This window comes from Chiloscyllium punctatum, chromosome 8 (assembly GCF_047496795.1).
Source record: "Chiloscyllium punctatum isolate Juve2018m chromosome 8, sChiPun1.3, whole genome shotgun sequence".
NCBI lineage: Eukaryota > Metazoa > Chordata > Chondrichthyes > Orectolobiformes > Hemiscylliidae > Chiloscyllium > Chiloscyllium punctatum.
The window spans coordinates 88,337,028-88,351,006 of record NC_092746.1 but is presented as its reverse complement, the minus strand read 5'-3'; the positions used below and the strand labels follow the sequence as shown (position 1 = coordinate 88,351,006).

The following is a 13,979-nucleotide window of genomic DNA, read 5'->3' as shown; positions in this document are numbered from 1 at the left end:
AGGTTGGACTTCAAAGCTTGTACCTTTTGTAGGTTTTTGAGCTGCTATGATAAGCTGACAGACTTGAGGGAGTGGAACTGGCTTGTTCTCAATTATTATGTTCATAAACCAACTTATTAGAGTTCATTTTAATAGTAATATTTCTAGTTTATAGCAACTGCTTTCACTTAAGCATTCTGTACTCAAATTGCAATTTATTTTCATTGCAGCATGGAAGTAACCAACCTCCAAGAGCTGGTACACTCACTAGGACAAACCCACCGACTCAAAAGCCACCAAGTCCCCCAATGTCTGGGCGTGGAACATTAGGGTATGCTGTTTCTTTTTAGATGGGAAAGCTAAGTTGAATATGAATTCCACCATTTTCTTTAATGGCCAGACTGACTTTAATGAACAAAGATAATTAGTTACAGGTCAATGAGATATTTTAGTTGATAGAGTTGTTTATATTTATGATGTGTGTATTTTAATGGTAATGTTTAAACTTTATAAACTACTTTTTCAAGGTGAGTGACAGTTTTCATTTTGGTTTGAAACAAATCATTCCATGTATCTGTTCAGTTCTATACATACAAATATGATGAGGATTTGGAATTTGATAAACAAACTGTTGGGGGGGACAGCCTTGCAGGTGTAAGCTGCAGTGAAGGGGTCTGTGGCTCTGAGATTCAGAAGGGAAAGGGGGAGAAGAGGAGAGCGCTAGTTATAGGGGACTCTCTAGTTAGAGGGACGGACAGGCGGTTCTGTGGACATGAGCGAGACTCTCGGCTGGTTTGTTGCCTCCCGGGTGCTAGGGTTCGAGACGTCTCGGACCGTGTCTTCAGAATCCTTAAGGGGGAGGGTGTGCAGCCAGAAGTCGTGGTACACATTGGCACCAACGACATAGGTAGGAAGAGGGGTGGGGAGGTCATTCAAGAGCTCAAGGAGTTAGGCTGGAAGCTAAAAGCTAGGACAGACAGAGTCGTCATCTCTGGGTTGTTGCCGGTGCCACGTGACAGAGAGGCAAAGAATAGGGAGAGAGTGCAGTTGAACACGTGGCTGCAAGGATGGTGTAGGAGGGAGGGCTTCAGATATTTGGACAATTGGACTGCATTCTGGGGAAGGTGGGACCTGTATAAACAGGACGGGTTGCACCTGAACCAGAAGGGCACCAATATCCTGGGGGGTAGGTTTGCTAGCACTCTTCGGGGGGGTTTAAACTAATTTGGCAGGGGGATGGGATCCGGACTTGTAGTCCAGCAAGTAAGCTAGCTGTGTGTCAGGATGTCCAAGACTGTAGGGAGGCTGTGGCGAAGGTAGCACTGACAGGGACTACTTGCGGACACAGAGATGGGCTCAAGTGCGTATACTTCAATGCAAGGAGTATCAGAAATAAGGTGGGTGAACTTAAGGCGTGGATCGGTACCTGGGACTACGATGTTGTGGCCATCACGGAAACATGGATAGATGAGGGACAGGAATGGCTGTTGGAGGTTCCTGGTTACAGATGTTTCAGTAAGATTAGGGAGGGTGGTAAAAAAGGAGGGGGGGTGGCATTGCTAATTAGAAATGGTATAACGGCTGCAGAAAGGAAGTTTGAGGGGGATCTGCCTCTGGAGGTAGTATGGGCTGAAGTCAGAAATAGGAAAGGTGCAGTCACCTTGTTGGGTGTTTATTATAGGCCCCCCAATAGCAGCAGAGATGTGGAGAAACAGATTGGGAAACAGATTTTGGAAAGGTGCAGAAGCCACAGGGTCGTAGTCATGGGCGACTTCAACTTCCCAAATATTGATTGGAAGCTCTTTCGATCAAGTAGATTGGATGGGGCGGTGTTTGTGCAGTGTGTCCAGGAAGCTTTTCTAATGCAGTATGTAGATTGTCCAACCAGAGGGGAGGCCATATTGGATTTGGTACTCGGTAACGAACCGGGACAAGTGGTGGGCTTGTTGGTGGGTGAACATTTTGGTGATGGCGACCACAATTCTGTGACTTTCACCTTGGTTATGGAGAGAGATAGGTGCGCACAACAAGGTAGATTTTACAATTGGGGGAAGGGAAATTACGATGCTGTAAGACAGGATTTGAGGAGCATACGTTGGGAGCATAGGCTGTTAGGGAAGGATGTGGTGGAAATGTGGGACTTTTTCAAGGAGCAGATACGACGTGTCCTTGATATGTATGTACCGATCAGGCAGGAAAGAAATGGTCGTGTGAGGGAGCCTTGGTTGACGAGGGAGGTTGAATGTCTAGTAAAGAGGAAGAAGGAGGCTTACATAAGGTTGAGGAAACAAGGTTCAGACAGAGCAGTGGAGGGATACAGGATAGCCAGAAGGGACCTGAAGAAAGGGATTAGGAGAGCTAAGAGAGGGCATGAAAAATCCCTGGCGGATAGGATCAAGGATAACCCCAAGGCATTCTATGCATATGTGAGAAACCTGAGAATGACGAGAACGAGGGTAGGTCCGATCAAGGACAGTGGTGGGAGACTGTGTATTGAGTCGGAAGAGATAGGAGAGGTCTTGAACAAGTACTTCTCTTCAGTATTTACGAACGAGAGGGACCGTATTGTTGAAGAGGAGAGTGTGAAACGGACTGATAAGCTAGAAGAGATACCTGTTAGGAAGGAAGATGTGTTGGACATTTTGAACAACTTGAGGATAGACAAGTCCCCCGGGCCTGACGGGATATATCCTAGGATTATGTGGGAAGCAAGAGAGGAAATTGCAGTACCGTTGGCAATGATCTTCTCGTCTTCACTGGCAACTGGGGTGGTACCAGGGGACTGGAGAGTAGCGAATGTTGTGCCCCTGTTCAAAAAAGGGAATAGGGATAACCCCGGGAATTACAGGCCAGTTAGTCTTACTTCTGTGGCAGGCAAAGTAATGGAAAGGGTACTGAGGGATAGGATTTACGAGTATCTGGAAAGACACTGCTTGATTAGGGACAGCCAGCACGGATTTGTGAAGGGTAGGTCTTGCCTGACAAGTCTTATTGAATTCTTCGAGGAGGTGACCAAGCATGTGGATGAGGGTAGAGCAGTGGATGTAGTGTACATGGATTTTAGTAAGGCATTTGATAAGGTTCCCCATGGTAGGCTTATGCGGAAAGTCAGGAGGCATGGGATAGAGGGAAATTTGGCCAATTGGATAGAAAACTGGCTAGCCGGTAGAAGTCAGAGAGTGGTGGTAGATGGTAAATATTCAGCATGGAGTCCAGTTACAAGTGGAGTTCCGCAGGGATCAGTTCTGGGTCCTCTGCTGTTTGTAATTTTTATTAATGACTTAGAGGAGGGAGTCGAAGGGTGGGTCAGTAAATTTGCAGATGATACAAAGATAGGTGGAGTTGTGGACAGTGAGGAGGGCTGTTGTCGGCTGCAGAGGGACTTAGATAGGATGCAGAGCTGGGCTGAGGAGTGGCAGATGGAGTTCAACCCTGCCAAGTGTGAGGTTGTCCATTTTGGAAGAACAAATAAGAATGCGGAATACAGGGTTAATGGTAGGGTTCTTGGTCAGGTGGAGGAACAGAGGGATCTTGGGGTCTATGTACATAGATCTTTGAAGGTTGCCACTCAGGTGGATAGAGTTTGTAAGAAGGCCTATGGAGCATTATCGTTCATTAGCAGAGGGATTGAATTCAAGAGTCGTGAGGTGATGTTGCAGCTGTACAGGACTTTGGTTAGGCCACATTTGGAGTACTGTGTGCAGTTCTGGTCGCCTCACTTTAGGAAAGATGTGGAAGCTTTGGAGAGGGTGCAGAGAAGATTTACCAGGATGTTGCCTGGAATGGAGAGTAGGTCGTACGAGGATAGGTTGAGAGTTCTCAGCCTTTTCTCGTTGGAACGGCGAAGGATGAGGGGTGACTTGATAGAGGTTTATAAGATGATCAGCGGAATAGATAGAGTAGACAGTCAGAAACTTTTTCCCCGGGTACAACAGAGTGTTACAAGGGGACATAAATTTAAGGTGAAGGGTGGAAGGTATAGGGGAGATGTCAGGGGTGGGTTCTTTACCCAGAGAGTGGTGGGGGCATGGAATGCGCTGCCCGAGGGAGTGGTAGAGTCAGATTCATTGGCGACCTTTAAGTGGCATTTGGATAGGTACATGGATGGGTGCTTAATCTAGGATAGAAGTTCGGCACAACATCGTGGGCCGAAGGGCCTGTTCTGTGCTGTATTGTTCTATGTTCTATGTTCTAAAGGATTGTGGATGTTGGAATTTTAAAACTCAAACAGAAATTGCTAGGGAAATGCAGTGGTCATCATCACTGGACATGATATTTTAACTGTATCCTCCCGCCCCACAGGTACTATAGATCTGCTAAGTTTCTCCAGCATTTTGTTTTCATTAACCCATAAGTTTTTAAAATTTTATGGACCAGGCCAGACCCCCTCAAAACATGAAAGTCGACTGGATCCTGATTTTTGCCAGTTATCAGGTTTGAAGTGGATATTCCAGGGGTGATGCAGCTGGCATAACCACTTAATTTTTTAAAAATATATATATTTGTACATTACCAAAAGAAACACACACAAGAACCAAATATAGTATAACTTCACTTATCCAAAAGCCCAACAGATTATCCAACTTATGGATGCTGTTCCAAATTTCTGCAGCAATCCCATTAAACACCCTTTGGCAAAAAAGGTAAAATCAAACACAGGATCTTACAGGAAAGACGTTAGAGAGAGAGAGATGGCAGAGAGAATTCAGCATGCCACACCTCCCATGTTGCTGTTTCTTTGACCAGCAGCCTCAAACAAACTGACAGCTTGCTCTGAACAGCCAGACTGCTAAAACCAAAAAAAGCAAAACCAGAGAAAAACTGAGCCTGGAGAACTTGCCATTCTCCTTTCATTGTAAATGTGTTTTTTTAAACTTGAAAGCGTTTTGCCTGAGGCAGTATGTTTAGCTCTCATCAAATTGGCCCTAAAACCTATCCAAGCTTGATATCCTGGAACCTGTCTTTATAAGCACTCTGAAAAAAATCAAGGAAAACATAACCTTGTTAAAGGATCAGCATTGTCAAAAGTGGCAGCAAAGGATAAAACTATTTCTTTAGTTGGTGGAAACTTAAATTTAACTGTGAACAATCAATATTCCAGAGTGTGTTAACTTATATTTCGCTTTGCATTGCTTAATGATTTTAGTCTGAAATGAATACTTTCCTATCTGTGTACTTCATAAATAGGCAGGAAGTAAATGCATCTTGATGTTGAGAAATGAGAATTCCTGAGAAATGAAATTCCTGCAATTAACAAATATCTCAGCAAAAAAGTATTATACAGACATTGGGGCAAGGGACCTTTTTTTGATTTAAAGGGGCTAAGAAATAAATGGGGGTGGTGAAGCTGAGGGAATAGGTAGGTGGGATGGTGATGATTGGGTGCAGGTAGCAGGTGATTGTGATAGCTTGGTGGGCAAGGAAGATGGACCAGGAGGACCGGTCAAGGGGGAGTGCTGAGTTGGAGGGTTGGGTCTGGGGTGGAGTGGGGGGTGAGATTTGGAAATTGGCAAATTCAACATTCAAGGCTGTGTGGTTATAGGCTTCTGAGACCAAAGATGAGGTACTCTTCCTCCAGTTTGTGGGTAGACTTGTTTAGACCATAAGACATAGGAGCGGAAGTAAGGCCATTTGGCCCATCGAGTCCATTCTGCCATTCAATCATGGCTGATGGGCAGTGGAGGAGGTCCAGAATGGACATGTTATCAGAGGGATGAAGGGGAGGAGGAATTGAAATAGAAAGGATTCAGAGATATGTAATTTAAGGCACTACTAAAGGAATTTGGTCATGTAAAAGATATATTAACAAACTTGTTTTGTGCAGGTAGTTTCTATCCCTCAGGACTCTGATCCAGTATTCCTTTTGGAAATAAATGTGGCTGTTAACACCTCACAAGCAAAATTAGTTTAAGCTTCTGTACCCCAGCCCAAATCATTTATTTCTTGTAGAAGATAGATGCTTCTCAGTTGGCACCTTTTCCAGTGGTAATGAATTTTGACACTTGTTAAGTAGACCGGAGGGGTTTGTTGACTGCAAGGTCCAAAAATGCAGCAGTGAGAAATTCCCAGGAAGGTGGTCAAAGCTCTGCCTTGCTGAAATTTCCCACAACTGTCGTCAACTTGCATCTTGATTGCTGGACTAAAACAAACATTGCTGCCCCAACTCATTTTAAAAACTTCAACAATTAAAATAAGCTTGTAAAATGATCTTTTTTGTGTTTTGGATATCTGACAAAAGCATGCCCTTTGTTTGGACTGAAAGTTGACTTTCCTTCAGCCGTCGGGGTCAATTTTTTTTTGTACGAAGTGACTTAATTTTTGATTATCATAGTACTGTTAAGTTGAGCAGTATGGAGAATTTGCTGCAACAAAAACTAACATGGGCAGTGTCTGATTCATACATAGCAGCTTGTGTGCTCAAACCTGCTCATTCTTAAATGCAACAGGAAGTTTTTTTTTGTCTTCAGACGGAACACTCCTTACAAAACATTAGAGCCGGTCAAGCCACCTGTTATTCCTAATGACTACATGACCAGTCCTGCGAGGAATGTGGTTGCAAACCAGCAAAGCCCTATGAGAACAGCATCATTGAATCAAAGACCAAGAACGCACAGGTAACTGTTTTTTCTGATGTCTATATTCCAACTTTTACAAGGAGGTGCTATTAGTCAGGATAATTGAAGTTAGTTCTGCTTTAGTTCAATGTTTTATATTGATGACTCTGCTAGTTTTGTTGTCAGCGCAGACTTCAGCAATTTCATCAATGGTTTCCCCTCAGTATGATGTCACAGGTGGGGATGTTCACTCATTCCACAAATGTTGTCACTGTTCACCACCTGTCAGATATTTCAATAACCTGTGTTTATGTGCAAGGGGCTGAATAAGCTGGGACTATACTGGAGTATCAAAGGCTGAGGGTGACCTTGTAGAGGTTTATAAAATCAGAGGGGCATGGATAGGATAAATAAACAAGTATTATTTTCCCCAAGGATAGGCAAATCCAAGACTAGATGGCATAGGATTAAGGTGAAGGGGGAAAGACTTTAAAAGGGACCCGTGGGGTAACATTTTCCATACAGAGGGTGGTGCATGTGTGAAATAAGCTGCCAGAGGAAGTGGTGGAGGCTGTTACAATTAATCACTTAAAAGGCATCTGGTTGGGTACATGAATAGGAATGGTTTAGAGGGATTTAGGCCAAGTGCTGGTAAATGGGACTAGATTAATTTAGGATATCTGGTCAGCATAGATGAGTTGGACCAAAGGGTTTGTTTCTGTGCTGTACATCTCTGACTCTATAACAAGGCTTGGATAATGCTTGAATTGCAATATGTTGCTGGTTTGAGCATCATGAATGAAACATGTTTGCGGGCACCTTTACATTTTTGATCATTCTGCTTATGAGAACTTTACAGTGCAGTATAGGCCCTTCAGCCCTCAAATTGCACTGACTTGCAAAATTAATCTGATGCCCAAAGAACCTACACTGTTCGTTTAATATTCATCTGTGTGTCCAATGCCTGTTTAGATGCCCTTCACGTCAGTGAGTCTACTGTTATAGGCAGGCTGTTCCACGCTCCTACTACTGAGGTAAAGAAGCTGCCCCCTAATATCTGTCCTCCATCTATTACCCCTCAATTTAAAGCTATGTCCCATTTCCCCTCCCCCTTCCCCCCACCCCGTGTTGGCCTTCACCATCTGAGGAAAAAGGCTCTCACTGGCCACTCTATCTAATCCTGATTTATCTTGTATTCTCAATTAAGTCACCTCTCAACCTTCTCTCCAACAAAAACAGCCTCCGTTCCGTCAGCCCTTCCTCATAAGACCTTCCCTCCGTTACCTAGTAAATCTCCTCTGAACCCCTTCAAAAGCTTCCACATTTTCCGGTAATGCAGTGACCAGATCTGCACGCAGTACTCCAGGTGCAGCCCTACCAGTGTCTTGTACAGCTGAAGCATGACCTCATGGCTCTGAAACTCAATCCCCCTCCCAATAAATGCTAATACACCATATGTCTTAACAATCCTATCAACCTGGGTGGCAACTTTCAGGGGTTTATGCACCTGGACACAGATCTCTGTTCATCTGCGCTGCCAAGAATTTTATCATTAGCTCAGTACTCTTTTTTTTTCCCTGTTACTACTTCCAAAGTGAACTACCTCACACTTTTCCACATTAAACTCCATTTGACACTTCTCAGCCCAGCTCTGCATCTTATCTATGTCCCTTTTGTAACCCACAACATCCTTCGGCATTATCCACAACTATCTTAGTATCATCGGCAAATTTACTGACCTATCTTTCTACGCCCACCTCCGGATCATTTATAAAAATGACAAACCGTAATGGTCCCAAAACAGATCCTTGTGGCACTGATGGTAATTGAGCTCCAGGATGAACATTTGGCATCAACCACCACCCTCTGTCGTCTTTCAGTTGGCCAATTTCTGATCCAAACTGCTAAATCGCCTTCAATTCTGAAACTCCATATTTTGTGCAATAGCCTACCATATGGAACCTTATTAAACACCTTACTGAAGTCCATATACATCACATCAACTGCCTTACCTTCATGCACCTGTTTTGTCACTTTCTCGAAGAGTTCAATAAAGTTAGTTATGACCTACCCTTCTTAAAAGTGTTGACTATCCCTAATCAAATTATTTCTTTCCAGATAATTAGAAATCCTATCTTTCTTGCCCTTTTCCAACACCTTACCCATAACCGAAGTAAGGCTCACTGGCCTATAATTACCAGAGTTGTCCTGACTCCCCTTCAACAAGGGCACAACATTTGCTATCCTCCAGTCTTCTGGCACTACTCCTGTCAACAATGATGACATGTTGAAGCCAAGCACTCAGCAATCTCTTCCCTGACTTCCCAGAGAATCCAAGGATGAATCCCGCCCAGCCCTGGGTCTTATCTATTTTCAGATTTTCCGAAATTGCTAAAACCACCTCTTCCTCAACTGCAATCCCATCTAGTCTTGTAGCCTATATCTCTGTATTCTTACTAACACTGCTCTTTTCCAATGTGAATACTGACGAAAAGTATTCATTCAGCGTTTCCCCCTATGTCCTCAGATTCCACACACCTTCCCTCTACTATCTTTGGTTCTAGTCATTCTTTTATCCCTGCTACCTTTATAGAAAGCCTTAGGGTTTTCCTTGATCTTATCCACTAACAACTTCTCATGTCCCCACCTGTGCTCTTCTGAGCGCTCTCTTTAGATTTTTTTCTGGCTAACTTTTAACTCTAAGCCCACTAACTGAGCCTTTGTGCCTCATCCTCGCATAAGCCTTCCCCTTCCTCTTCCTCTTGACAAGAGCTTCAACTTTAGTAAACCATGGCTCCCTCTCTTGACCCTACCTCAATACCTGATGGATATCTACCTATCAAGGATTCAGGGTAGCTGTTTCTTGAATAAGCTGCACATTTCAAGTGTGTCCATCCCCTGCAGTTTCCTTCCCTGTCCTGCGCATCCTAAATCTTGCCTAATCGCATCATAATTGCCTTTTCCCCAGTTATACCTCTTTCCTTGTAGTATGTACCTATTCCTGCCCATTGCTATTGACTAAATAATTTTTTCTCAATTCAGTGCTAGAAATATTCTATTAGTTTTCATTAGCATTGACAAAATAAGTAATATTTCTTAATGTTAATTTCTAAGTGCGCATGCATTGAACTAGCCACAATTTTGGTCTTTTAATTAGTTGAAGAATGAAAGTGGGAATTGGTAGTTTCGTAAGGGTATAACATTTCATTGTGGTACAGTGGTAGTGTCCCTACGTCTAGGCCAGGAGTCTGGTTTCAAGTTCCTTGTCATAATATCAACAGAGATTTTTCAATCAGTCAATAACAATTATTTGAAGCTGACAATATAGTGCTTTTCCAAGCACAGCAGAGAAGAATGAGAGATTCATGGGATATGGTGAAATGGCCGAGGTATTAAACAGGTGTTTTGTATCAGTCTTCACAGTGGAGGACACTAATAACATGCCAGTAATTGATGGAGAAACTAAGGTAGGTGAGGATCTGGAAATAATCATTATTATGGAAGTGGTAATTTTTAGTAAGCTAATGGAGCTAAGGATAGGCAAGTCTCCTGGCCCCAATACAGTGCACCCCAGAGTACTAAGAGATGACGGGAGAAATAGTAAGTGCACTTGTGGTAATTTTCCAAAAACTGTTGGACTCTGGGACAGTTCCAAGAGATTGGAAAACGGCATATGTGACACCACTGTTTAAAAAGGGAGGTAGACAAAAGATGGGGAATTAGAGACTGGTTAGCTCTATAGTGGGGAAGATGCTTGAGTCTGTTATCAAGAAAGAAATAGCAAGGTATCGAGGTAGGGATTGTTCTGTTGGGCAGATGCAGTGTGGGTTCATGAAGGGAAGGTCATGCTTAATTAATCTTTTGGAATTCTATGAAGAAGTTATGAGCAAGATGGACAACAGGGACGCAGTGGATGTGGTTTATTTAGATTTCTGAAAGGCCTTCGACAAGGTGCCGCACAAGAGACTGCTACGTAAGATAAAGATGCATGGTATTACGGGTAAAGTATTAGCATGGACAGAGGATTAGTTGACTAACAGGAACCAAAAAGTGGGGATAAATGAGTGCTATTCTGATTGGTAATCAGTGACTAGTGATGTACCTTGATAAATTGTGAATAATTGCAGTCCCTAAACTTATGTAGTTGTTTTGGGGTTGGGGCGATGTGTAGTGTGTCCAAGTTTGCAGATGACACTAAGATGATTTGGAAGAGCAAAGTGTGGAGAAGACTGTGGAATTTTGCAGAGGAACATAGATAATTTAAGTGAGTGGGCAAAGGTCTGCTAGATGGAATACAGTGTTAATAAATGTGAAGTCATCCATTTAGTAGGTGTAACAGACAAAGGGATTATTACTTGAATGGTAAAACGTTGCAGCATACTGCTATGCAGTGGGACCTGGGTGTCCTTGTGCATACATCAGAGGGTTGGTTTGCAGGTACTACAAGTAATTAGGAAGGCAAATCAAATTTTGTCCTTCATTGCTAAAGGGATTGAGTTTATAAGCAGGAAGGTTATGTTGCAGCTGTATAGGGTGCTAGTGAGGCCACACCTGGAGTACTGTGTGCAGTTTTGGTATCCTTACTTTGAAAGGATGTACTGGCACTGGAGGGGGTGCAGAGGAGGTTCATTAGGTTGATTCTGGAGTTGAGAGGGTAGTCTTATGAGGAGAGACTGAGTAGACTGGGATTATATTCATTGGAATTTAGAAGAATGAGGCAGGATCTTATAGAAACATAAAATTATGAAGGGAATAGATAAGATCTAAGTAGAGAGGATGTTTGCTCTGGCAGGTGAAACTAGGACAAGAGGGCAGTGTCTCCAGATTAGAGGGAGCAGATTTAGAACTGAATCGAGAAGGAACTACTTCACCCAGAGGGTTATGAATCTCTGGAATTCTTTGCCCAGTGAAGTAGTTGATGCGACATCAGTAAACATTTTTCAAGCCACAATAGATAGATTTTTGTTAACAGGAAAGGAATTTAGGAGTATGGTGGGAACGCAGGTAAGTGGAACTGAGTCTATGAAAAATCAGCCATGATCTTGATCTTGAGTGGCAGAGCAGGCTCGAAGGGCCAGATGGCTCCTCGTTCTTGCTTCTTATTGATTTTGTAATTTCAGGCTTTGAGAAATCTTGAAAAACAACCAGTATTTTCTATCTTAAGTTGTTTTTCATAATTGTACCCCTTGTTTTCAGTGTTTCATAGACAATAAATTGCTTTGAATTACATTCAATCATATTTGTATATATTTAAACCCTGTACAGAGGAACCTCGATTATCCAAAGTACACGGCCAGGGAGTATTTCATTTGGTTAATCGAATTCCAGATAACTTGGTTAGCCCAGAATCGGGACCTTGCAATCTTGTTGGATAATCCAATATTTGGATAAAAGAATGCCAGATAATCGAGGTTCCTCTGTATGTAACCACAAAATAAATTAATTGACTTGTTCGTGTTAAGTAGTTGCGTATGAAGAATTGCTCACCAGATCCATTTGCTCTTCAAATCTAAAGTGTTCGTTAGAGGACTGCTTACCTTTCATGACAATCAGCTGGAATATAGATTAAGCTAATTATTCGTCCCTTACAGTGGGAATTCCATCTGCTTTTCAGATGCATATCGGGTAGCAGTAAAAATCTATTGAATGTAATGCTTTAGAGATACAGCAATAATTCTCACTGGATACATAGTTGCTCATGTTGTCCACCTGTACAAGGGTAGTAGAAATATTCCGGGTAACTACAGACCAGTGAGCCTGACATCGATGGTGGGGGAGTTGCTGGAGGAGGGTACTGAGAGAGAGGATCTATTTATATTTGGAAAGGAATGAGCTTATCGGTGATGTAAAACATGGTTTTGTGTGGGGGAGATCGTGCCTTACCAACTTAATAGACTTCTTTTAAGGAAGTGACCAAGTTGATAGATGAAGGAAGGGCTGTAGATGTCATATACATGGATTTTAGTAAGGCGTTTGATAAGGTTCCCCTTGGTAAACTAATGGAGAAAGTGAAGTCACATGGTGTGCAGGGTGTTCTAGCTAGGTGGATAAAGAACTGGTTGAGCAACAGCAGACAGAAGTAGTTGAAGGGAGTTTCTCAAAATGGAGAAAGTTGACCAGTGGTATTCCACGGCCACTGTTGTTTGTAATATACATAAATGATCTAGAAGAGGGCACTGTTGGTATGATCAAGTTTGCAGATGACACAAAGATTGGTGGAGTGGCAGAAAGAATAAGGGACTGTAAAAGAATATAGGAGGATAGACCTAGATTGGAGGGTTGGGTAGAAAAGTGGCAGATGGCTTTCAATCCAGACAAATGTGAGGAGCTGCATTTAGACAAGTCTAATTCTAGAGCGAATTATACAGTGAAAGAAAGAGCCTTGGGAAAAGCTGATGGGCAGAGAGTGCAGGTCCATTGTACCCTGAAGGTTGCTGCACAGGAGGATAGAGTGGTCAAGAAGGCATATGGTATGCTTGCCTTCATCGGACGGGGTATTGAGTATAAGAGCTGGCAAGTCATGTTAAAATTGTACAAAGACATTGGTTCGGCTGTGTTTTAGAATACTGTGTACAGTTTGGGCGACACATTACTAAAAGGATGTGGATGCTTTGGAGAGGGTGCAGAGAAGGTTTACGAGGATGTTGCCTGGTATGGAAAGTGCTAGCTATGAAGAGAGGTTGAGTAGGTTAGGTTTATTTTCACTAGAAAAAAGGAGATTGAGGTGGGGGACCTGATTTGAGGTTTACAAAATCATGAAGGGTATAGACAGGGTGGATAGAGACCAGCTTTTTCCCCGGGTGAAAGATTCAATAATGAGAGGTCATGCTTTCAAAGCGAGAGGTGGAAAGTTTAAGGGGGGGGGATACATGCGGTAAGTACTTCACACAGAGGGTAGTGGGCATTTGGAACATGTTGCCAGCAGAGGTGGTAGAGGCAGACACGGTAGATTCATTTAAGATGCGTCTGGACAGATGCAAGAGTAGGTGGGGAGCAGAGGGATACAGATGCTTAAGAATTGACTGACAGGCTTAGACAATACATTTGGATCGGCTCAGGCTTGGAGGGTCGAAGGACCTGTTCCTGGGCTGTAAATTTTCTTTGTTCTTGTTAACAGCTGTGGCATATTGAGTCCAGGGAATGAGTGAAGGTGTTGCAATCTAATAGGCTGTAAGTTTTAGGCACTCTTATTTCATTTGTAGTCTTCCGGAAGTTATATATCTTAATGGTTCAGTGCTTTAGTAAATGTCTAATTGTTGGTATGTTATAACATTGCAACTTTTTAAAATATTTCTTTCCAGTTTATTATTTGTGTGCTTTCATCTGGATTCAAGTTGAAATTCTTGGTTGTGACTTTGGGCGATGAACGATAGAAACTAAAAGTATTGGCAAGCTGTACATGCTAGAAAATGTCCTGGTTGAGTTTGTTGACCTTCACCAGACTGG

At 42.8% G+C, this 13,979-nt stretch overlaps 1 protein-coding gene across 6 annotated transcripts in view; it reads left to right on the top strand.

Moving 5' to 3' along the window:
• abi1a (abl-interactor 1a) overlaps window positions 1-13,979 on the top strand; it is a 132,441-nt gene that overhangs the window by 99,155 nt on the left and 19,307 nt on the right. For all 6 annotated transcript variants that reach the window (XM_072575999.1, XM_072575997.1, XM_072575995.1 and 3 more), the window contains exons 4-5: window positions 210-310; window positions 6,447-6,593. In XM_072575999.1, coding sequence (XP_072432100.1) covers window positions 210-310; window positions 6,447-6,593 — 248 coding nt within the window. The remainder of the gene's footprint in view (window positions 1-209; window positions 311-6,446; window positions 6,594-13,979) is intronic.